This window comes from Prosopis cineraria, unplaced genomic scaffold (genome assembly GCF_029017545.1).
Source record: "Prosopis cineraria cultivar Desert tree isolate PC_DT_omini unplaced genomic scaffold, ASM2901754v1 PC3, whole genome shotgun sequence".
Lineage (NCBI taxonomy): Eukaryota > Viridiplantae > Streptophyta > Magnoliopsida > Fabales > Fabaceae > Prosopis > Prosopis cineraria.
In genome coordinates this window covers 32,206,090-32,230,908 of record NW_026555334.1, presented here as the reverse complement: position 1 = coordinate 32,230,908, position 24,819 = coordinate 32,206,090, and the positions used below count along the sequence as shown (strand labels likewise).

At 29.7% G+C, this 24,819-nt stretch overlaps 3 protein-coding genes across 3 annotated transcripts; 2 read left to right on the top strand and 1 right to left on the bottom strand.

Annotated features, from left to right (window-relative positions):
- Positions 1–3,640: 3,640 nt before the first annotated feature.
- LOC129306478 (protein transport protein Sec61 subunit beta-like) lies at positions 3,641–5,193 on the top strand. The gene is made up of 2 exons (XM_054947092.1): positions 3,641–3,799; positions 4,786–5,193. The coding sequence occupies exon 2, from the start codon at positions 4,789–4,791 to the stop codon at positions 5,035–5,037; it is 249 nt and encodes an 82-aa protein (XP_054803067.1). The 5' UTR covers positions 3,641–3,799; positions 4,786–4,788; the 3' UTR covers positions 5,038–5,193.
- A 7,814-nt stretch (positions 5,194–13,007) lies between these two features.
- On the top strand, positions 13,008–18,399 carry LOC129307446 (tRNA (guanine(26)-N(2))-dimethyltransferase 1-like). Its single transcript, XM_054948413.1, has 12 exons — positions 13,008–13,216; positions 13,380–13,760; positions 13,895–13,982; positions 14,284–14,405; positions 14,624–14,763; positions 14,849–14,921; positions 15,316–15,404; positions 15,506–15,611; positions 16,685–16,897; positions 17,079–17,273; positions 17,530–17,607; positions 17,890–18,399. The coding sequence occupies exons 1-12, from the start codon at positions 13,121–13,123 to the stop codon at positions 18,118–18,120; spliced, it is 1,812 nt and encodes a 603-aa protein (XP_054804388.1). The 5' UTR covers positions 13,008–13,120; the 3' UTR covers positions 18,121–18,399.
- A 2,262-nt stretch (positions 18,400–20,661) lies between these two features.
- Positions 20,662–23,745, bottom strand: LOC129306523 (cytochrome P450 85A-like). Its single transcript, XM_054947162.1, has 9 exons — positions 23,442–23,745; positions 22,659–22,980; positions 22,406–22,555; positions 22,069–22,314; positions 21,879–21,965; positions 21,704–21,782; positions 21,200–21,306; positions 20,981–21,105; positions 20,662–20,889 (listed from the first exon to the last, which is right to left on the bottom strand). The coding sequence occupies exons 1-9, from the start codon at positions 23,627–23,629 to the stop codon at positions 20,802–20,804; spliced, it is 1,392 nt and encodes a 463-aa protein (XP_054803137.1). The 5' UTR covers positions 23,630–23,745; the 3' UTR covers positions 20,662–20,801.
- Between the last annotated feature and the right edge of the window lie 1,074 nt (positions 23,746–24,819).

Genomic DNA, 24,819 nt, shown 5'->3' with positions numbered 1-24,819 from the left:
CACAAAGGCAAGTGAGCCATGGCACATATGTCTTTGGCTATGGCACATGACACATTTTTCTACACAAATACAGTTTTGAGTTTTGAAATTCATTATTTTAGGTCTCTAATGTGTTTTCAAGCTTCTGTCTTATTTTAAAACTTTCATTTAAGTATCTTTAGTATTTGATAGGAATTAAAAATGTTGAATTTGGAATTCCATTGTAAATGATTTGAGAATTCTATCTCAATTATGTAATTTTACAAATTTAGTAATCCTTTGTGGGGATTAATCCATTGATTACCATGAATTTTGAAGTTAATTATAATTTAATAAGTGAGACTTTACAATTTGCATTTATTTAACAATTAATTATTGCAATTAAGATTTATTGCATATTAACGCTGGTTTAATTTGTATTAAATTAATTAAATCAAATAATAACACTTGTAGTCATTATTATCAAACTCTAGAGTTAATTCTCCAAGTTTATTATTTTTACGCTTCTAGCTTATAAAATCATGCCAATCTGCTCATAAACTCATTGAGCAAAATAGATATATATTGGTAGAATTTAATTCATAGAAATAGTAGTAGTGATTTTGATTAATGAAAAATAAAACTCAAAAAAAACGAAATATACCAAAAATAAGTTGCCATATTTTAAAATTTTTATGTTGAATATAATAATCTATTAAGGTAGATAAATTTAATTTCAATAATTTATATTTAAAATATATTTAAATTAAATTATAAACATATTTTATATTTTAATTATTTAATCATGTACTTTAATAGAGTCAAACTCTTACAAGTTTACGTTTTGAGCTAACATCTCTATATTACAAGTTTATTTAAACTTTTGAGTTTAACAACCTTACTTGTAGTTTAGTTTTGGGCTCATTTGTTTAAAATTAAAAATAACTAATTTTATATCATTTAAAGATTTTATAAAAAGCAGACATTATTTTGTGTTTGATTATAATAATAATCAAAAATTGATTATTATATATTTTTTTAATTTTACAATATTTTTATTTTTGTTTTGTTTTAAATAATTTAAATTTAAAATTTTATGATATTTTTTTGTACTCCACTTTTTTAAAGCATTCTCTCTCGTTAATGGCATCAATTTTATTTTCACAAAGTATTTAAAGTAATTTTTTAAAATAATAATTTTTTTAATTTTGATCATTTTTAAAGTTTAAACAAACATTATAAAAAATCTTAAGATTCTCTTTTTTACCAAAAAAAAAATAAAAACACACAAAATAGATTTATAAAATAATAAGTGAATTTTTTATAAAATAATTAAAACAAACAGTCCTTTGTCTACCAATATATAATACGTAATAAACGGCAGAGTATGTAAATGAATTATAAACTCTCAAATATTATATCTTTAGTTTTTCCTCTAATTTATTTTAATAAGTCACTTATTATAACTAATTCATTAAAACCAATGTGAGTTGGTTAGGATAATAAAATTATTTTAAAATAAATCACTATTTATTTATCTCTAGATTCAAAAAAGAGTGATTTAATATATGGGAAGATTTTTTTAATTAAAATATTATATTTTTCTTTAAAATTTCTTAGAAATTGTACCTCAAGGGTTGCAAACCCCAACAAAAAAAAGTAATTTATATAAAGAACTAAAAAAATTTACAACATCACTTATAAAAAAGGTTGAAAGGAATAGTATTTATTTTTATTTTATTTATAAGGTGCCTTAATGATTATTAGTTTTATTTTTATTATTTTACTCCTATTAGATATTAGAAAGGTTATTAAATACTAGAATATTTTATTTTTAAAATATATTTAATAAGAGTAAAGTTGAAAGCCTCTTGAATTTTTAAATAGAGTTAATAATATTTAATTTTTTTTATTCTAGTTAAATATGATGTAAAAACTTATGAATAAAATCAAAGAGAGTACAAATTAAAACATTTAATGGAAAATTTAATATAGAATTAAATCAAACGAGGGGGTTGTGAATTGATTGCATAACATAATAATTAATCATAAACTGAATCAGTGAGAATTTCTTTATAGCCTTTCAGAAATAAACATTTTAATTTCTTTACAATTAAAATGTACTCCCTCCAGAATATAAACATTCTCCTTTAATTCAAAATACTGCTTTTGATTCTATTTATAAAGCATAGAAAAAAATTATATTATTTACAAATTATCTCATTAAATTTTTAATGCAAATTTTCTCTTTTATTTTCAATTGAATGTTGAAGAAAAAAATAAATTACTCCCTCCATTTAAAAATATAAAGTATTTTTTTAAGAGTTGGATGTTCAAAAATGTAATACATTTTTAGTCTTTGAGTTGTTATTATTGTCTTTTTTTTAAAAGTGCCTCTATTAATAATGAATTTGCATTTATTATAGAGTATTTAATAGAGATAAATACGAAAAGATAGAGTTAGTTTAAAAATAAGTAACTACTTTATTAGAGGATGAGATTTAATTAAAAATATCTTATATTTTTGAACGAGAGAGTATTAAAGTATACATAATAAAGATAAAGTTAAAAATTTATTAAATTTTAAATAGAATTAATAATTTTAAGATTTTTCTTATTCTAGTAAAACATTTTAAAAGTAAATTTAAATAAGATCAGAGGAGTATAAAAAATCTTGTATATGTAAATTTTTTCTCTCCATTTTATCCTGTTATTTATTAATTTAGAACCTCTTGCAAAATTATCTCTCACTCATAATAAAATATTTGGTAATTGGAACTAAAAATAAAAAAATAATATATATTTTTAAAAAAATGAGGATTTTATTGGTAAACGGATTTAAAAAAAAACCTATTTATATTTTGAATCAAAGGAAGTTACACATACCATGAGTTGGATTTGAATTCTCAATCATTTATTTAAATAACCAAAGCATGTGTCACACATGAAGCATTGTTATTTCAATTGTTTTTTTGTATTCATATTGATATTGGATATACTTGTTTATACTTCTTCTATACATATTCATAATATTAAAATATTATTTTTAGTTTAAAAATTAAATTTTAATATATATTTGATACTTTAAAATTGTGAGTAGATGCTTCAAGAAAATTTTAAAAAATCAAATATTAATAAAAATTGTGATATTAAACTTTTTATTACTAATATCTTTTTTATTTGCTTTTAAAGTTAAACATTATATTTTTCTTAAAAAATAAATTTTAGATATAATAAAAAAAATAAAGATTACATTTTTTGTAAATTATAAAAACTTGGAAATATAATCTCATAAAATTTAAGAAAGAGAAGATATTGATATTATATTTATTACTAAAGATTAGGCAATGCGTAATTAGATAAAGATAAAATAAAATTTTAATTAATAATTATGTTTTATTTGTTATTATCATATAGGATTTTACATGTATAATTTAATTAAACATTTTTAATTAAAATTATATTTTGAATATTTTTATTATATATATGTATGTATTTATAAAATATATTCGATATTTTTAAAAATGAACGATCGGATGTGATACATATCCGTATCAGTTCATGTGGATCACAGTGTGCCAATCACCTTAATTTTAATGTTATATTTTGTAACTTATTAGGTGACAAGCTATGATTGGCCACTTTTACGTGGACAAAAGCCATCCGGTGCCTATAAAACCAAGTTTGGAATTTTCATCCAGAAAAAACAATCAAGTTTGGAATAAACGCGTTGTTTATTTATTAATTAATATAATTATCGAAGGCATAGAAAGATACAGCACCGCCGGCCTGTCCATCCCCGTTTCAGATCTCTCGCTTAACTGGTGCCCGCCCATCCCAGGTACCTTTTGGTCGTCTTCTTTTGAATTTTTCGATTCTTTTTTTCTCCAATTTTTGATTCAGATCACAGATCTGGCGTGTTTCATAAATGTATCAGGGTTTTGCAGTTGAAGATTTATAGCGTCAATTCGTTTTGTTTGATTGAGTTTTTCTTAGTTCTGAATCTGATCTGTTAATTTATTCAATCCTTTTCTGGGATTTGATTGAGTCTGTGTTTTGCCGGAATTTAGTTTGACACCCTGTTGCGTCGTCATGGCGCCGTTTGCTTTTATTTGATTTTGTTGTTTTCCCTATAATTTCGTTAGATCCAATTAGAATTTTCACTATGATTTAATATTTAGAAAATTCTTCTTGCAGATCCAACTTCTGTTTCCTTTTATATGGTATTTTTTGTTCATATTCCTAGTGGTTGTTGAATTCTTGTTTGGATTCGTAATTGTTCAACTGGCTTGTTTAGTGGAAAATAGATTGTCACCAGAATGTCAATACTATACGGACGGCTTTTGAGATTCACTAACATGAGAATCTCATAGTGGATCTAATGAAAAAATGGCTCAATATCCTATCCGGTAGAGCTTTACCCGAAAAAAAATTGCTTGTTTTTTATGTTGGGAATCAATATTCAAGAGAGCTTAAGATATCTGCAGATGTCTTGTTTATTGATGATCGTTATTCTGGTATTTTCCTGTCATGTTAATATTTAAGATGAAGCAACGTCCTGTTTTTTGAGAGGTTTATCAGATCATCAATTCAACAAACTTAAAAGTGAGGGAAAGATATCGATGTAATTTAAAATTAATAGCACTTCTCTGTTGCTTCATTGTAGGTTCTAGTTATTCTTTGCACCTAGACTGCGAAAGTTTCTCAGTTTATTTTCATGAAGATTTCGAGCAACAGAGCATACTGTGTGCTTCATATTTGTGCGTTTTGGAGGCTTTGCGTGTATTCTTTGGATTGACCTGCTAAATCTCTGTATATCTGTTTCAGAAAATGGCTTTAGGTGGAACAGCTCCCCCCAGAGGAAGTGCAGCCGCCACTGCAAGTATGCGCAGGAGGAGAACAACCGGTGGAGGAGCTTCAGGAGGGGCAGCCGGAACTATGCTTCAATTTTACACAGATGATGCACCAGGACTTAAGATCTCCCCTAATGTGGTTCTGGTAATGAGCATTGGCTTCATAGCATTTGTTGCCATCCTTCATGTGATGGGTAAGCTGTATTTTGTGCGCAGAGAGGCTTAGAGGATTAGCAGAGAAGAGCAGAGGATTGAATTTTAAGTTGGATGTATTTTTAATTTTAATTTTAGATACAAAAAATTCATGTTCCATGACAAAAGATGGATTTTTAGGATTGGATCTGTTCTTTCTTTTATTAATCATTTTACCAATTGTTGAGCATAGACTTCTTTTCTTATTTTCATTGTTTTTTTAACTATATAATTGTAGGCTTTGGTTGATAGGAGAACTAGCTGCCAGGGAAATCATATTTCAGTGAAATGTTATCTTTCTATAGCAAGACGCTTGCGTTTAGCTTTAGCCGCATTGTATTAAGATCAAGCCAATAAGGGGGTGGAAAGTGGTGGAAATATCATATAATCTGATTTGGTTCGTTTTAATGCATCTTGGTTTGATCAAATCGCAATAATATTACTGAATACCAATCATAATTAAGTCCTTCCAGTTCCGAACCTTGGTCTTCCCTGACATCTAACAAATGTAGAATTAGAATGGAAGGTCCAAAAAATAGTGAGCCGCTAGGCGATAGGAGGGTGATAACGGATTCAGGGTGGTTCAGAATATCCCCATAAGTTTTCAATCCCATGAGACAAGAAGTTATATAAATAATGCAGATGGTGTTGCTGTGGTTGAATTGTTTATTGATTGCTGGCCGCCAGAAGGAATAATATAGAATGAATCGTTGCTAAGAAATTGAAGGCATCATATATTTTGGCCAAAAATTGAAGCCATTATAAAGAAGGTTTTTTGATACCTAAAATTTATTTATATTATAAGCCAACGTATCATTCACAAGTCATTTACCTTGATATTATGACCCTTATCATGCATTGCAAAAAATCACTCCATCATTTAGTTGTAATCATCAACTATCAATTATCAATCGATGTATTCAAAAAAATTCATAAGAAACTATTTATTAGATAGTGTAACTTATTAATCTCAAATTTCATATAAAGTCTCAAGGCAGGTTCTTGCTATTTTCAATAACTAGCTTTTATCAAACAGGAAGATTATATTAATAGTAAAATTAACATAATTGATATTCTTTCAATAACTTGTAATATTAGTGATCATTAATGAACTAATATAGACTGATTTAATGATTTTATTAGTGTTAAAGAGATATTTTGTAGAAAAGCTTACTATTGTCTTGAGCGCTTAGTGCTTACTACCAGGATTTTAAATAAAATTTTACTATTATATTCTTAGTATTTAGTTATTTACTCCTTCATGCGATACACAAAAATCAAATGTTGTACTTTAACAACAATTAAAATCACACAACGATTCATAATCATAACTATGGAAGGAACCTATTGTAGTCACATAATGAATTACTTCGACAAATTTAAATATGATTAGAAGATATTAAAACCAAGTAGCCAAAGTGAATATGAGAAAACATGAGAGAACAAGGTAACCAACAAAAATGTTCTTCCAATAAATTGAAAATATAAATGATGCACTACCTGTGGTCCTAATTATCAGGCAATATTAACTAGTTTCAAGTGTTCTAAAAAAGTAATAGTTGATACTTTAAATTTATAAAAAAATTGTATGATTTTTCAATTCTATAATTAAGGACAGGTAATGTTGGGAAAAGAATATTTAACCACCACATCTTTACTCTACATTTAGGTCCATGTAGGATTCTTTTTTTTTTTTTTGGGAGGTAAAAGGTCCATGTAGGATTTTAAAACTTTATCTTATAATTAGTATTGCAAGGGTGTGAAAAAATTAAAAATAATATAAATATATAATAATGTACAATTAATATTTAGAATTTGAATTTTTATTAATTAAAATCATTCATATATTTATATTTTCTAAATCTTCATCAATTTTAAGTTATAAAGTTTTCAATTAATATTATTTATGGAAGTGGAAACACATATATACTTATGAGATACAATGATATTTTCATAATTCTAAACCGAATTATGGTAGTGATATTCATTACGTATAATTAATTGTGGAGTTTTTATTTCTAATAAAATCAACTTATTTTTAACAAAATAAATAAATTACAAGTATTTTTAATTTTACTACCCTACCAAACTAATTGGTTTAATTAAATAATGATATAAAAGCTAAAACATAAGTATATATCTTTCTCCTTTGAGATATCTTTCTAGTTTTCTCAAAAATTTTTAATATAAATTAAAGAAAACAAATATATAATAAGTTGAACTAAATTGAAAAGTCTTGTGTCCTTATCTTAAAACAAAACTATATGCTAAAACCAATTTAATGATTAAAATTAAAATAAAATATTAAACAACAAAACTCAAAACAATAGACTATATAAAGCTTTGCATGTAAAGCTTGGAATTAGCTGGTACATAAGCATGAATTTACTCAAAACTATAATTTGGTGGATTGTCAGATTAATTACAATAGAAACATTTTAAGTAGATGATTGCATCTACTAATCTTTGTGCACTTGATTTTTCAAGTATAAATAGGGCTTTTATGAGATCTGACCATCATTTCTTCTGCAATATCATATAAAAAATTGATTTCATAATCAATGAAAGTTTAAATTATTTGTAAGATTGACAAACATGTTTCAACTTGAGCAAAAACCCAAAGAAGCTTTTCATTTTTCAATGTGAAAGAAGAATAAATATTACTACCTCTATCCCAAATTATAAAGCACTTTTGAAGAAGTTTCTCCATCCTAAAATATAAGACACTTTGGGTAGATTAATGTTTCATTAAATGCACCAATTTTAATATTATTTTTTCTCTCTTTATGATTAATTTGCATCATTTTTCTTTTTAATATATTAAATGATGGGTATTTTTAAAAAATTTATATTTTTGTTTTGGAAAGATAAAGTTATTAAGTGTATTTAATGAGGTTTATTAATATGTGATATTTTGTCTAAAAGTATCTTATAATTTGGGACAGAGGGAGTATGAATCATACATTAAATTTCCACAATAAAATTTAAACCCTTGACTTTATATTTGATGAAATTCTCATCCCGAGAAATTCCACATCTGTTACACCTCTAAACATGGACATTTAATATGCTTTCACAAGACCTGAACCATTATTGGCTTGAGCTTGGCAGTGTTTGTTAAAACTAAAATGAATATAAATGACTATTACAATAGATAATTTTTAATTGTTTAATTGCAATAAATATAATATATAAATATTTTTTTATTATTTAATTGAAATTTGTTAAAATGTAGGCTTCAATCCAAAAATAAATAAATGATACACTTCTAGTGGATTCTCTCTGTATGATGCTACACAGAGAAACGAAGAATGATCCCGCTTAGATAAAATAGAAATAAAATGGAGGAACAAAAGCACAAACATAGCAAGAATGAAGGGGGAGTTTGATTTGAGGGCAAGAAAATTGATGGGATCATAAAACAGAGCATAATGGTCAGCACAACACGTAAGGAAAACAAATTACCTTGTTTAGCTGCACAAACTCCAATTCTCAACATTCTTTTCTCAACCCACATGCCTTGGTCAAAATCAGAACTAATAGTCAACCTCTATTTCCACTAACAATTTCTCAAACTCTTGCAACAGGCATCATGAATAATGAGAAATGGAAAATAAAAGAAAATTATTATAAAAGACAAGAAAGGAGAAAAAGAAAAAAAAAAAGCATACTCAGACATGTATGTAGAAGGGAAGTAGAAGCAAAGAGACATGAATTGAATACATTGATTAGAAACACACAAAATATAATAGTGCAAAGCATTAACTAACTAACTTGATTGAAGAAAATCTAAGCAAGAGTTAGTGATCCTCTGTTAAGGGTGAAAGTCAAGAATGAGAGGGAAGAGAAATGGGAAGAAATGCGCATAATAAAACCATGTTACCAGATTTCTACCGGAAATATTTTTTTTCATTCATGTTCAAGCCTAATTGTGCTATAAGTGTGTTTCGTAAGAGATTTGAAATGCTCTAATCTCTGAGGAAGAAAGGTATAGAACCTTTACATTACTAAATAGAGAAGGCTGACCTTGTCCCTAGATAGGAAGAAAAACGGTCGCATCAAATCGTGGGTACATCATGCAACCTATGCAATTACCTATTTTTTACCCATGTCTATTATAAATTAAAAATTAAAAATAAATATAAAAAAATTAAACTAGTTACTTTGCAATATCTATGATTAATACGTGGAGAGATTTTTGGGCGGAAAGTTATGATACCTAAACTTTAAAAAAAAATTAAAAAAAATATAACTTTAGGTCCCTATACTTTACTCGCATTTTACTATTAATTTATATATCTTTTTTTAGTATTTTTAGTTCCTATATTTTTATTTTTTATTATTTTAGGTTCTTCCAAGATCCTTATACTTTGTTCATAGAAGAACTTAAAATAATAAAAAATAAAAGTACAGGAATCAATAATAAAACGTGAGTAAAGTATGAGGATTTAAAGTTATATTTTTCTAAAATTTAAAATCAACATTTAAAATTGTAAATAAAAAGTTTGGAAGTTATGATAATATTTAAAGTGAGGAGATAATTGATAGTGGAGAGTAGGGTTGTGCAAAAGTCCTCTGATCCTGTCTAACCCAGTCTAACTCGAGATGGTCTTATCTTGTCCAATCCTTATAAACATTAGTCTTTCAAGACCAAAAAGATTAAGAAGATTAGACTATTTCTTTGGGTTGGACTGGATATGAGACTGGACATCCGGACCACTTGGTCTAATCCAGTCCTATTAATTTATTTAATATAATTATAATTTATTTATTTTTGATAATGCTTTAAGTGTAATTTATGCTAAGGAGATGATTGCATGAAAATTGGTTGAGTTTGTTTCTAATAATATAATGTTGTTGAAGTTTGTTGAATATTATTTTGTTGAAATTATAAATTTAAACCATTTAGATTGTAATTGAAATATTTTTTTTGTTAAAAATTATTTTAAATTTATTATGATTATAAGTGATCTTATTATCTTAATTGAGTTTATTAGGTTGAAATGGATTATGCCTCTCATAGAGAAAAAGTAAAAAAAAAGCTAAATGAGTATTATACTAACAGGACCAATCTCTCAATTTTATAGACTAAGTTCAATCTTGTTAATCTTCGAGTTATTACTAGACAACACTTGACTACAAGTTGCTTAACTCAGTCTTTTTCATGAAAAAGATCAAATTTCGAGTTAAACCAAAATTCAGTACCGTCCAATCCTTTGTGCAACCCTAGTAGAGAGACTTTTGGGGTCTTGGAAGATATAAAGCATGATTTTTGTTAGTAATTGATTTTCAAGATTGAAATTTAAAATTCAAAATAAGAAGTTGGAAAGTTATGATAGTCATTTGAAATCAAAATCTAAATTTTTGTTTGATAAATAGAAGGTTATAATTTAAAATGAGAGAAAAAAATTAAAATTTACAATGATATTATAAGGGAAGTGGAATTTTAAAATGTGAATAATTTATTTAAATTTTTGAAAAGAAAATAAATTTGAATCTGAATTATATAAACCTAAAATCCTCATGCAAATACACAACATTATGCAAATAAATCTTGAGAATAAAAGATCGTTCGACTGAACAAAATTTAAAACCTAATGTTTAAAAATATCAGACATTATGATAGATCATGCAGAGGAAATTATGATACTAAAAATGATATGCAACATTTTATTCATTATTAACATTAAACAAAGTAAGTATTCATGATAGGAATCTGGTAAACTTGACACTCCAAAAAATATTCTAAAATTTCTTTGTACTGTTATTCACTTTAGTATAAATTTAAAAAGGAGATAATGAAGATACACCAAATTGATGTATTCTTTTTAAATTAAAATTTTAAAAATTAAATAAGTAATTAAAAAATGAAAATTTTACAATAAATTTGTTGTTTAAATTTATTTGTCTAAATTTTAAAATGGGATGATCGGGAGATTTTTAGAGATAAATAAGATACATAGAATTTATGTATAATTTTAAAAATATAAAATATTTTAGAAATTAAAAAATTCTCCGTATAATTATTCATTTAAAATCAATTAAAATAGGAAATCATAAATTTTATACACTTTGTCTACAATAAAATTTTTAAAATTTTATAATTATTATGAATATTAAGATATTACGTGGATGTTCATTATTTCAAATTCTCTAATATCTTTTGGTTACTATAATATCTTTCAATTATTATTATCTTATATATTTTATTTACTTTAATTAATATATTTGCATATATAAATAGAAGGTCTACATACTGAAAATAAGAAAGCTCTCTATTCTTTTATTCTCTCAGTATAATTTTCTCTCTTCTCTCCTCCTCAATTTCTATTTTCATAACAATAATGAGATAATTATTGGAAGTCACAATAATAAAAATGGAGATAAAGGGGGAGAGAATTAAGAAATAAATGATAAAATTAATGAGAGACAATTGTAGGAGACACTTGTTATCCAAAAAAAAAAAGCACTTATCATCCATGGACATAGGCTAGTTATTGTTTTATACTATTATATACATACACACATATATATATATATTAGAATGGAAGGAACACTAAATTGGGGGGTATCCTCTTAAATGCTCCTTAGTATGTTTACTATAGGACAACTTTTATGATTTATGAATATATATTGATAAAAAACAGAATATAAATGAGTTATTTAAACTTAATTCTAGCTTACAATAATATATCTTTTAGATTGACAAAGTCATTGTTAATCGTTTGTGCTTAGCATTAAATTTTACAAATATTTATCTAGAATAAAAAATTAATATGTAATTTAAACCTTGAATTATAATTAAAAATAATTTAAACTCTAAATTTATCTTTAATATATTTTGAACTCTAGACAATTAAATTTGAAATAATTTTACCCCATCATTAAATTAAAATAAAAATTCATTATTTTTTAAAAAAGTGGCACATGATGTGCAATTTTCATCAAAGAAAAGTAGGAATGAGAGGGAAAATAAATTTTGAAAAAAATTGCATATCAAGCTTATTTTTTAAAAGTATTAACATTTGTTTTAATTTAATGATGGGGTGAAATTATATCAAATTTAATTATTTAGTGTCTAAAAGAATATTCAATTTATGTATTTATTTTTTAAAAATATTAAATATAAGTTTAACATTTAAATTGTCTCTGAATTTATAGTTCAGAGTTCAAATTACATACTAATCTTATAACAAATTGGCTCTAAATGGCTAAAAATAGTATTTTTTAAATTATTGACTTCATTCTAAGTACTTTAGTATCTAAAAAAATTTATTTAATCGTTTATAAATAGCTTAATTCTTATGTTTCTTTGTGATCTTCTTATGGCAATCTATGTTCTCAATTTAATTGACTGCAGCAATTTCTGCCATTTTCAAACTGGTTTCTATTAATGTAGATTTGACCGCCATTTACTTGGTTTATATCTGAGTAAATGAGAAGCAGCCAATCAATCTCTTTTCCAGACATGACTTGGACAGTGATGAAGATGTAAAGCCAATAATTGCAAAATAGAGAGACGGATAAAAATGAAAAATTGAATAGCATACTATCATGCCCTCAGCAAGTCACGAAAATAACAAGGACTCAAAAATACTTCCAACATCACTTTGAACACACACACACATATATAATTTTAATAAAAATAATTTTAAATCTTGACGTAGAATTCAAATATCAAAAATAAATGTGAAATATATTAAAATATAAAATTTAAAATATCTAAAATAAATTAATCTAAAATTTGATAGTGTTATTTTTTTGGAAATTTTTTTATAGAATTCAAACCACCCTATCAAAAAATTAAAAAGTCAAAATCTCAATTCATTCTAATTCTAGAATTCAAATACAAATTAATTATTAATTATTAACAAGAACAAGTAATAAAAATATGTAAATTATATAGAAAACATATTAATTGTGTAATAAATAAAATATTTTCCAATAAATTTATTTGCACCCGCTATACAGTCAGTTAGGGTTTAATGATAGGCTTGGTTTCCACTCCTTGTAGCACAAACCGCCAATATAAATCCGCACTATTTTTCCCTTGCATGCCAATTCGCTGGAGTTCAATTTCCACCCCAATTTCCAAAATCAAACACTAGTGCGAAACTATGGCGACAGATCTCAATGATTATACTATCATTAAGGAAGGGGAAGCTGAGATTCTTATGCACGCCAAAAACCAAGTCTTCTTCAATAAAACCCAGGTATAAAGTTTGGTTTTTTTTTTTTCCTTACTTCATTGAAGTCTAGTTTGCTACTGAGAGTTTCGAGAATCAAAGGAATCGACGTTTTCATTGGAATCAAATGTTTCGTTGTACTTTGGACTGGTCTGTTAGCATTCTAATCGATGCATTGCATAATTTCCAGGTTAATAACAGGGATATATCAATTGCTGTTTTGAGAACTTTTATATCCAAGCGTAAGCAAGAGCATGAAGCATGGTTGTCCAAGAAAAGAAAATCATCACGGAAAATATCAGAAAAGGATTCTTCCGAATCTGTTATGAAGGAAGTTCCCCTTAAAGCCCTGCAAGATGATGAAAAATCTAATGGGGAATGTGGAGTAGATGAAGAGAAATCTCCGGAGGATTCTTGTACGACCACCGAAGAATCCGTCAAGGTTAGCGAAGCATGCAACATGACAGAAGACTTAGGCGATAACATTGAAGGATGCAGCGAGACAGGAAAGTCAATCAATATTACTGAAGGAAAAGGAGTGAGGGAACTGAAGCCGCCTAGAGTTCTTGAGGTTTTCTACCATTTTCAGTTTCCTTATATTCATCACCATGATCCGATCAATGCCCATGATTTTGATATGCTTTCTGCAAATGCAAATCCAGGACCAGAACTAATATCTTGTGTATTGTTGCCTGTCTGTCGCAGGCATTGTCTGCTTCTGGATTAAGGGCTCTTAGATATGCCCGTGAAATAGAAGGGATTGGTCAGGTTGTGGCTCTGGACAACGACAAAGGTGCTTTACAGTTAACCCATTTTTGTTCCCTCATAAATGCAAGGACAAATCATATATGATATATGTTGAATGCCCACCACTTATGTGGCTGCAACACCCCAGACTCTGATTGTGGATAGAGTTGTCGGTTGGCCTATTCATTTGTGTATTTATAAACTAAATACTCCATTCTACTGTTTAAGAGATCGATGATTTTACATTGCGCTATCTAGAGCCTATGCATTTTTTTTGGGTAGAATCTAGCCTATGCATATTGACTAATGCAGACTTCTTCCTCTTCTTTTTTGGTCGCTTTTGATAGTTTCTGTGGAAGCATGCAGAAGGAACATCAAATTCAATGGTTCAGGTGCATGTTCGAAAGTGGAGTCCCATCTTGCTGATGCTCGTGTATATATGCTAACCCACCCAAAAGAATTTGATGTGGTATGTCAATTTTACTATTATGTGCCCATGTTCACCCTTTTATTCGAAGAAAAGAATTTTTAATCTTGTGAGATTAAATGGGCCACCTCCATCCCTTGTTACCCAATGATATTAACTGAACACTTTCTGTTGTTATTCTATATTATTCAAATAGGCTTTGTCTGTTTTTCTTTCAAATTGAGTCACCTTTATTTGTTCTCTGTGTTGTACTTTGTCAGGTTGATCTTGATCCCTATGGTTCGCCTTCTGTTTTTCTGGATTCAGCGGTTCAATCTGTTGTTGATGGAGGAATGCTGATGTGCACTGCAACAGATATGGCAGTGCTCTGTGGGGGCAATGGAGAGGTCTGCTATTCAAAGTAGGTTAATGCTCTTATTGGTTTTGATCTCTGGCACTACAATGGTTGGTAAAACTGAACTGCTTGCAACTGTTATTGATTCTAGGTATGGATCATATCCACTGAGAGGGAAATATTGCCATGAAATGGCTTTGAGGATCCTTCTCGCCTCCATTGAGGTATACATGTAATGCTTATATCCTTTTAATTAGTACACAGATGTTTGAATTTGAAGGAAATTAGATTATTCCAAAAGAGAAAGAAAAGCCAATATGAAAAAAAGTTGGAGGTTACTTCATCAGTTGATTGTCTACTCAATATATATAATTCAAGAAATATCTCAAATGTCCATAGTATTTTTTTGAAGCTTAAAAATTCTATATCATCTTATTGTACAAATATACTCATTGTCATGAAAGGCAAGGTAGCTTGATTGTTCATTGATTGTTGATGCATAGGTGTTGTATTCCCCTTTCTTGTTTGGCTGCTGAAGTTGATATTATCTACCCACTCTCTCTCTCTCAGTTTTTCTGTGTAGCATGCTTATAACTATTTATTTTCCTTGAAATGCAGAGTCATGCCAATCGTTACAAGCGGTATATTGTTCCCGTGCTTTCTGTTCAGATGGACTTCTATGTTCGCGTTTTTGTGCGCATATACACGTAAATCCTTTGTTTTTCTGCCTTGTCAACTTTGAAAACTGCTGTTTGTATATTTTCAAAGTGCTCTGCTGCCAACTGAAAGTTGAAATAATTGGTTGCAGTTCTGCAAGTGCAATGAAAAACACACCACTAAAGCTTTCATATGTTTATCAGTGTACCGGTTGTGATTCTTTCCACTTGCAGCCCCTTGGGAGGACCATTTCCAAGGTGTGTATCCTGTCTGGGCTTGCTGCAGTCGCCATTTGGATATTTTGTGCACTAAATCATATTTTCTTGTTTATGTATTGCAAAAAGGGCCCAGATTCATAATTCCTTTGAAACTGAAGAAATTAATTCAGATTCATAATTTCTTTATCTTTTCTTCCTCTTTGTTACTCTAATCGTAGGTTGGCATATTTATGCTGTTCTAAGATAGTCTCTGACTATGGTAGCCTTTACAAGTTTTCATCAGTGAATTAGGCAGTACAAATTTCTTTGGCATCATTCTTATTGTTAAACATCCATCTTTCATGATTATGTTGACTATTTTTGCTTGTTGATTTGGCTATCCCGTATGAGTGATTAAACCTACCTTCTTGCCTTTTAAGTTGCATTGTGGTTGGATAAATTTCCTGGGAATACTGTGCATCAGACGAGAATTCAGCCTTATGATTGACACAAAAGATCAGAAATAACTCAGCAGATGATGTTCACCAGCGATACTCTTTTTCACTTTATTTTATACCTTATTTTATTAGTTCAAAATTTAGTAGTACATAATTAATGCAATGAGTTAGAATTAAAATATCACAAGCCAATGTAGATATGTAAGGAAAACAATTAACATAGATTAATTTTATAATGCTTGGTTCGGTTTTGAGAACACTGTATTTATGATTTTGATGTTGTCAACGCTATATCATACATAGAATAGTACGCACAGAAACTGTTAAACCTTTTTTTTTTCTCTTTAATTTTATTGCATCTTAATTTACTGTAGGCTGCTTGGCTCCACAGAATCAAACCATCTCCCTTATTTATTTATTTTTATTGCTTTGTGTTGTGTATCAAGTATCTAATGCCAGTGGGTTACTTGATTTTCTGGGAGTTGGAAGTTAGCAAAACATGATAATTTGAGTTTGAAATTATTTCTGCAATCTTGCCCTGGCTAATCTTTTGGTCGTGTACTGAAGAGTTCTTACTCAATCTTTTGGTCTATTGTGTGTTGCTTTGTCTGATTTTGTTTAACTTGAATGTCAGAATCTTGAAGGGAAATCTAATTGTTTTTCATCCATTTCCAGAATAACAGTGTCAGATTTCTGCCAGGCTTTGGCCCTGCTGTTCCTCAAGAATGTAGTGACTGTGGAAAGAAATTCAATATGGGTGGACCTATATGGTGTGCTCCTATCCATGACCAAGAATGGGTAGCTTCTATGCTAGCAGATGTGAAATCTATGAAAGATCGTTATCCTGCTTATGAGCGTATATCTGCTGTTTTGACTACAGTATCAGAGGTTAATTTTTTTTAATGTCTAATTTTTGAGACATTGCAGATAATAGGTGATGGTATGATCCAGATGTGTGACATTTGTATCAAGCGTTGCTGCATTCTGGATATGCCTATAAAAATTTAGTACTTGCAAATTATGTACTTATGTAGTTTTTTCTAAATTATATACATTTTATTCTTTTCAGGAATTACCAGATGTTCCTTTGTTTCTTAGCCTGCATAACCTCTGTTCAACGCTTAAATGCACTTCTCCATCGGCAGTTATATTCCGCTCTGCTGTTGTCAATGCTGGCTACCGTATATCCGGAACTCATGTCAATCCATTGGGGCTTAAATCGGATGCACCCATGGATGTTATTTGGGACATTATGCGGTGCTGGGTAAGAGATCACATATGATTATTGCTGGTTTGCTTCAATATGTATTTATTTATTTGGTTTTATTAAGTGAACAGTTTGTATCGGTTCATGCAGACTAATTTTCTGCTTGTGTAAAATGTGTGATATGTTAATGTTTACTTAGTTTGGCAACTTGTACATTGGATGACTCATTTCCTATTGTCAGGATAGTCTGGTCAAAAGATTTCAGAACCACTTGCCCCTATACTTTCCATTTGCTGATTTTTCTTTCCCATAGGTGAAAAATCATCCTGTGAAAGCCCAACCTCCAGATCAATCAGGAAGTGTCATACTTTCAAAGGAGCCCGTCCTTCAGGTATAATTTGCCTAATATGTTTTATTTATCTGCAAAGTGTATGCCCTTCTCTTTTTCCCCTTTATGCCATGCTTTTGGGGAAGGAAAATGTCTGCTGCTCGGCAGAGGTCTGTAACTCGTTATTTTTAGCTATCGTTTACATGTTTATAATGAGCGCATATTTGGACATATTGGGTATTTAGGACCTTTGGACGCAGTCGAGCCATCAAGGTCCGGGTGCAGAATTTGGATTAGGTGATTCAGGTAGCAAGTGACTAATGACTAAAACTGTGTTTCCTTTAGGCTAATTTTGCTCGAGCAGTAGCATCTCTGAGCAAGGCACAAGCTAAGAAGGTTGCTCGCTTTCTACCAAATCCTGAAAGGCACTGGGGTCCCAAGCTTAGGGCAGGACGTCAAATTACTAGCAAGCATCTCTCTCTTTTGGGTCCAGAAGCAATTAGCGGATCTGTCAACCAGGCAGAAGATGAAGAACCTAAAAGTAAGAAGCAGAAGATGGAAGAAATCACATCCTAGTTCATAAATGAGGTCCTTTATTGAAATTTATTCCTGGAGTTTTATATTTTCTGTTACCAAAGAAGGCACATTAGTCTCGACGAAATTCTGTATATAATGAGAGGAGTAACAGGTGGATAGAGGTGGGCCTTTTGCTTAGTAACTGTTCTTTTATAAAATGCTGTGGCAATATTGAGACACTTGCCGTTGTATTTGATATTGAATGTAACAGTTTTAGTTCCGGAAATTGCATTATGGAAAACGATATTCTTTATTTAAGGCAACTTTCTGTTTGTTGTTTCATAAGTTTAATATTCCAACTGTTTCCTCTGGCTTGAAGTATGACCGATGTTTGGTAATTTGGGATTTTCTTAGCAGTGTTGTTTGTGATATGCCTAGTCCTTTTTTTTCATGTGCACTCCAAAACATGGGATGATGATGCGGTTTCTTGTAGCAAAAAATTGGGGGTGCGGGTCTTTGAAGAGTGTGTGTATTCGGATTAAAAAATTTACTTACAACTGAAATTAAGATTTAATTGAGATTAGAAAAAAAAAAGATTTAATTGAGATTAGAAAAAAAAAATAATATGATTTATGTTTGGATTTTTTTTTAAGTCAGTTAAATAAGTTGAAATTTGTTTAAATGATTTAATTTAAAAATTAATTAAGATATTTAATGATAAAAATTAATATAAATTTTTTTGTATATATTTTTGTTATTAATTAATAAGTAAAAAATATTAAACTTAAAATTATAAATAATAAAAAAACCTTAATATTTAAAAAGTTAGAATTAAATAATAAAATTAACCATAAAACGTAGCTGTTCTAAAAACACTTCTTTTTCCAAGGAAATGGCCTCTGTTCCCATTCTCTCTTTTAATTTTCGGCCACGATTCCTTATTCTAGTTGCTAACTGAATATTTCAAGCCCTCATATACCACACTTCATCTATTGTAAGCCAGCATCATTCCTCCACCATCTTTAACCCAAGATCCCACCAGCACATGCACGTGAATTTGATACAAGCAACACTATAAAAATTAAAAATATTAAAAAATAAAGGATTAAAAACAATATTTGATTCAATTATAAAGACAGGTGATTGTATTTTTTCTTCTAAAAATGCAGAATTCGTGTTTGCATCTTCTAACTAGTAGGTAGACACAAACTATGTCAAAGCTTTTATGGGCCTGGGAATCCTAGCCCAGAGTATAGGCCTGCAAAGCTCAGTCCTCGATATGAGCAACCTATTGATAGGCCAGGGCAGCAGCCCACGTTAACAGTACCTTCATTAACTATGGGTTCACGTGTGGTCCACCACTGGCATTGGCTACGCCTAGTGTATGTGATGGGCCAGGCCTATTGTTATGGGCCCCACGATTTTTACTTTTATCAGAAACCCCCATCCAGCCCAGCATTTATTACCCTTAAATGACTAATTTGCCTTGCTTTGTACTCCCTCTTCCATCTCAAATTATAAAATAAATTTAATAAAATCTTATATATTAATAAATTTTATTAAATATACTTAATAAATTTATCTTTTTAGAATAAAAATATAAATTTTTAAAAATACTCACCATTTAATATATTAAAATGAGAAGAGACTAAAATTAATTATGGAAAGAGAAAGAATAATATTAAAATTGACACATTTAATAAAATTTTAATTTACTTAAAGTATTTTATTTATTTTGGGATGAAAATTTTTTTTTCAAAAATATCATATAATTTGAGATGGGGTGAGTATTTATTTTATAAAAATAAATAGTTTTGGTTTTTTTTATTCATATGTCACGAGATGAGTTATTTATTATCTTCTTATTTTACTTTAATAAAATATGATACATTCAACAATTTTAATAAAGTAAAAATTTTAGAACAATTCACCCTTCATTATTCAAATTTCTCTCGCTATTCTAACTACCACACCAACCGCAAATTTTTTGTTAAAAAATTGCATGTCTGTTAACCTTGTTAACGTTAAAATTTTTAAATTTTGATTTCCAACGTTTAAAGTATCATGATCAGTGTTTTTAACATTGAACCGGCCATCAGTTTGGTTTATATGAAAAAAAACTGTTTTAAAAGTTGAGTCAGATTGAGCTGTTTCAAATCGACAATCGGACTGAAAATCAAAACTAAACCAAGAATCGGATCTAGTTTTCAAAAACTAAGCTATTCAAATTTTTTTTATTTTTTATCAATTTTTTTAAAAAAATGTCAACTTTTTTTAATTATTTGATATTATGTTGTATCATGTAATTTATTAAGTCATGATAAATTTAAAATATTTAATTTTTAAAATTAAATAATAATTTTATATATATTTTTTATATTTAAATTATTATATAAATATATAATTTTTTCAATATAATTATTATGTCATCAGTTTGTTCATTAATCCAACCCAATTCAACCATACAAACCATAAATTATTTACTTTTTCAACTTAATATCTTTTGAATACATTAATCTTGATATTGTATAGTGAAAATCGTCCTCTAATTTTAGGAAAAAAATATAAAATTTAATATCGATCTTTGAGCGGAGAATAATATTATTTTCAAAAGGGGGAAAGAACTCTAATGTCATTGATTGATTTCGTATGATACAAAAAGACCTCTATGAGCTAAGCTAACTATATCTCACACTGTACATCAGTGCATACACAGGCACGAGCCTAAGTGCTAAGTCTTGTCAGTAGCATGACACCCTTATGTGCAGTCCATTTGGTGCTTCCACTCTCGGAAATTTCCTCAGTTTCTCTCCTCCTACTTCTTCCCACCTGCAGCCAAATTCAAATCTCAAAAACACTTTCCAACAATTCCATTCCATTCGATCCCATGTTACTGCCACAACTTACCCAAAATTCTCACCTGTATCTGGTTACAAAGTAGTGCAAAAAAGTTGAGATTTCTGCTATCCCCAGCTCTTTCCCTGGACACTGCCTCGTTCCTCCCCCAAATATCAACACATAATTCTGCGATTCTATACTCTTCTCCTGTATTCTCCAGTTCAAGTTCATTCATTAGTAACATTCATCTTATATGGTATATCCAACACTCCAATGAAATGTACCAAGGTTTGGGACGAACCAGCCATCTCCATGGGTTGAATGTGAGTGGATCTGGATACAGAAACGAGTCGTAATTGATCTCTCTGGTATATACATAGATTCTCCATCCTCTGGGAATCAAATATCCTGAAACCACACAATATGAACAAGGCTCGAGTTCAGGGTACCATTTATGAGAAATTAAACTAAGCAAATGATAAAATAAAGGTGATATAACGATTGTGTGGGACGAGGACTTTCTGGTTCTCATTTCTAGAAAGAACTCGTGGGACGGTGGGAATGGTGGGTGTTGTTGAACTGGTGGGCAATGCCCATGTGTATATTATCACTGTCCTGCGGATAAATTTGAACTTTCTTTTCTTCTCTTTTTTCTGTAACAGTACGTAGCTTTGAAAGTGACCTCAAAGAAGCCTTGAGAAGTCAAAAACAGCTTCTTGAGCCCATAAATATAACAGGAGCTGAAGCTAGAGCTATCATATAGTATTTTATTATTAGACCACGATGAAAAGTTTGGAAAACCCACCATTCAGCTCCATCTCCCTGGTCGTTTTCCTTAACACTCCATTCACTATCGTGGCCAATCTCGAGGTCTCATATATCACCTGCCAAACCAGATAGACAACGTCAGATTCTCAAATGGATCTTTTTAAATTTAAAAGACTTCAACGATGTTATTCCATAAAGCAGAAGATTCTTACAGCGCGAGTAAACTTCATAGACTTGACATCGTTACAGTCGATGGGATCGTCTGGCTTTTTCCTCCCTCTTATGGCAAAATGCTCTTTCTGTGAAATTATTCCAGTCGATATGGTCAAAAAGTGGAAAGAGGGTGAGTAAAGAAACCAACTTTATACAAAGTAAGAAAGTAAGATAACTTTTGGCACTCACTCTGAGTTCTTCAAGAACTTTTGGGTGGTCATGGAGGTACTTCACGGCCATCATTGCTGTTGTTGAAACAGTTTCATACCCAGAATATATAATCGTAATGACCAGATCAATGATTTCTTCGTCAGTTAATTTGTATCGACAATCATCTTTTCTCATCAAGTATCCAAGCATGTCATGGTGAGTTTCTGGGGAAGCTCTCCTTTCCTCTAGCAGCTGATTCAGAATGCTTATTACGTTCTTCCTTGCCTGCAAAACACAGTAAACAAAAACCTTTACATTCCATCAACTCCATCAGAAAATCTAATCGAATTTTTTAGAAAATACAACTAAACCATACCTGAATCCCACGGCGATAATTGGTGCCAGGAAGATCAATAGGCAGAGAGAGCGTGCCCAAAACTAGCTTGAAGAACTCTGACATGAATTGTCCAGAGATTGAAGTCGATTCAATGCCAGCAATTTGCTTCAAAGATGACAGAAAGGCCATCTGCAGAAGGGGGGGGAACGAGCTTTACTGCATAAGGAACTTTCTTCACGAAATAAATATCTCCGTTTCTTCATAATAGATTTGATCATTAACAAAAACAAACCTGTTTGGTTTTGTCCTGAATGTTAATGACCTTGTTATCCCAATTGCTCAAGTGGGTTCTCATGAACTGGTCGATTTTAGGCAAAAGCTGATCTCTGATCATAGTGGGACTGATGATGGATAAGAGAGCACCTTTCATATGCTTGTGAGTGGAGCCATGAACAGCTGCAATATTGCATTTGCCTAATATATCTAACATGGATTGTGGGTATCCTGGAACAAGCCCTTTTGATTCATTCATTAGGATGTATCTGTTCAGTTCTGCATCCATGGACACAATGGTAGGACACCCCAGTATGTGGGATTTGAAAAAACTGCCATACCTGCCATTCACAGAAGATAAAAATACATGAAGTTACAAATTACAATCATTGCTCATTGGAGGTTTAAAAAAAAAAAGTACATGAACCAAAACAGTTTTAAGTGTGCTTACCTCACCCCCAATTTAATTTAAACCACCTTTTTCACTTAAACACACCATGTTACATTATGCAAATGTCATTCATAAGCAGATTTTCTTTTCTTTACTTTTCTTTTTCTGGGCCGTCATGTTCCTCCTCTCTCCATTCAACGTTCATTAAATCTTCTGGTATTATCACTTTCACTGGTATCTCCTATATTAGAAAGAGAAGCTAGTCCAAAATCCCATTGCCTGTCATAACTTGAACTGCCAAATTTCTCTATTCCTTTGAAATGGGAGATGCTAGGCCTAGAAGAATATAGGCTACAAACAGAGGAAAACACACCTAAATATGAGAGAACCTATACGAGGTAGTACCGTTACCTTGCTCTTTGGTTTTTCATGAAGCTTGGACCTTGCTTGAGAAACTCAGTGGTTTCTCCAAAGACAGGCCAACCCATGGTGCCAGGAGGCAAACCCTTCTTGCTGAAACGAACTTCATTCCACCTCAAGAGCGCAGAGCAAAAACAGAGCACCAAGAACACACAGATAATTGCCATCAAGACAGCCATTGATGCTCCGAACTCAAGAAACGAACTCTTACGCAGGAAAAGAAAAGGTTGAAAGGTGCTTCTCTTTGAGTGGAAGCGTGCACTTAAGGCACATACATATAGGCCCTTGCGCTACCATTTGCATTTAAGAAGCAAACAACCCATACAGACAAAACCCCAAACTCAACAGGGGCAGTATCCCCTGCTGTGGCCAGGGCTTGGAACGGGGAAAATAAAATAAATCTAAAATCAATCACATAAATAATTAATTAATTAACAGTGAAAAAGTGGCACTATTTGAATGATTTCAGGAAAAGGGAGCAACTTACAATTACTTTTGTTTTTTAAGATTTCGAGCTCGATAATATTTTATTAGCCAAGAGAAAAGAGGTGCAGCGTACTTTAATTTTCAATAAATCAAAAATAATTCTAATATAAATGACATAGAATTTAAATTAAGTGAATGGTCTGATTCCTTTTGTTTAATTTGTATCTTACTTGACATGATAAAAATTGAATGGCTATAAAAAAAATTTCATATAAATATAACATTCGTAAATTACTAAATCCCAAATTTTTAGATAAGACAGCATATATAAAAACTGTTTTGATCGGTATAATTGTTTTAATTTTTTTAAAAAAATGTGTCTTAATAATTTTTAAACGATAAACTTATTGAGTGATATACCTCTATACTCATACTTCATTTATCAGGTAGTTTTTGTATATTTTTAACTATATCCCTGTTTTATTTAATGTCTTTTTAAAAGATATTGAAATTTTAATTATTAAGACATTTATATAAGCCACCTGATAAAGATGAAATTGAAAATATATAAATTTTTTCAGAGATTAAAATTTTATCTAATTTTTTAAGAATAGTTAAATAGTTATTAATATTTTTATAGGAAAATCAGTAAAAAGGACCTTATTCAAAGGGAAATTGGTTCCAAGAACCAAATACAATTCAAAGATTAAGGCTATTATTTTATTCATTAAATAATATGAATAAATAATTAAAATAATCCTTTATTTAAATCAATGAAATTGAAAAAAATAAAAGCTTTATATTCAACAAATGCCCCTCAAGTCAGAAGTTTTGCACTTCCAACTAAAAGCCTAGCATCCAAATTAGAAGTCTTGCACTAATGATAATAAAAATTAGTAATTTTATCTTTGGTATAAAGCTAATGGCTTAGGGTGCAAGGCCT

Excerpts from the sequence above, each read along its gene's own strand:
- LOC129306478 (XM_054947092.1), top strand. The coding sequence starts at position 4,789 with ATGGCTTTAGGTGGAACAGCTCCCCCCAGAGGAAGTGCAGCCGCCACT.
- LOC129306523 (XM_054947162.1), bottom strand. The coding sequence starts at position 23,629 with ATGGCTGTCTTGATGGCAATTATCTGTGTGTTCTTGGTGCTCTGTTTT. Across the intron at positions 22,981-23,441 it reads ATGAAAAACCAAAGAGCAAG|GTATGGCAGTTTTTTCAAAT; the intron begins GTAACGGTACTA and ends TGTGAATGGCAG. Across the intron at positions 21,307-21,703 it reads CAGGGAGATGGAGCTGAATG|GATATTTGATTCCCAGAGGA; the intron begins GTGGGTTTTCCA and ends GTGTGGTTTCAG.
- LOC129307446 (XM_054948413.1), top strand. The coding sequence starts at position 13,121 with ATGGCGACAGATCTCAATGATTATACTATCATTAAGGAAGGGGAAGCT. Across the intron at positions 15,405-15,505 it reads GTTTTTGTGCGCATATACAC|TTCTGCAAGTGCAATGAAAA; the intron begins GTAAATCCTTTG and ends AATTGGTTGCAG. Across the intron at positions 17,608-17,889 it reads CAAAGGAGCCCGTCCTTCAG|GCTAATTTTGCTCGAGCAGT; the intron begins GTATAATTTGCC and ends TGTTTCCTTTAG.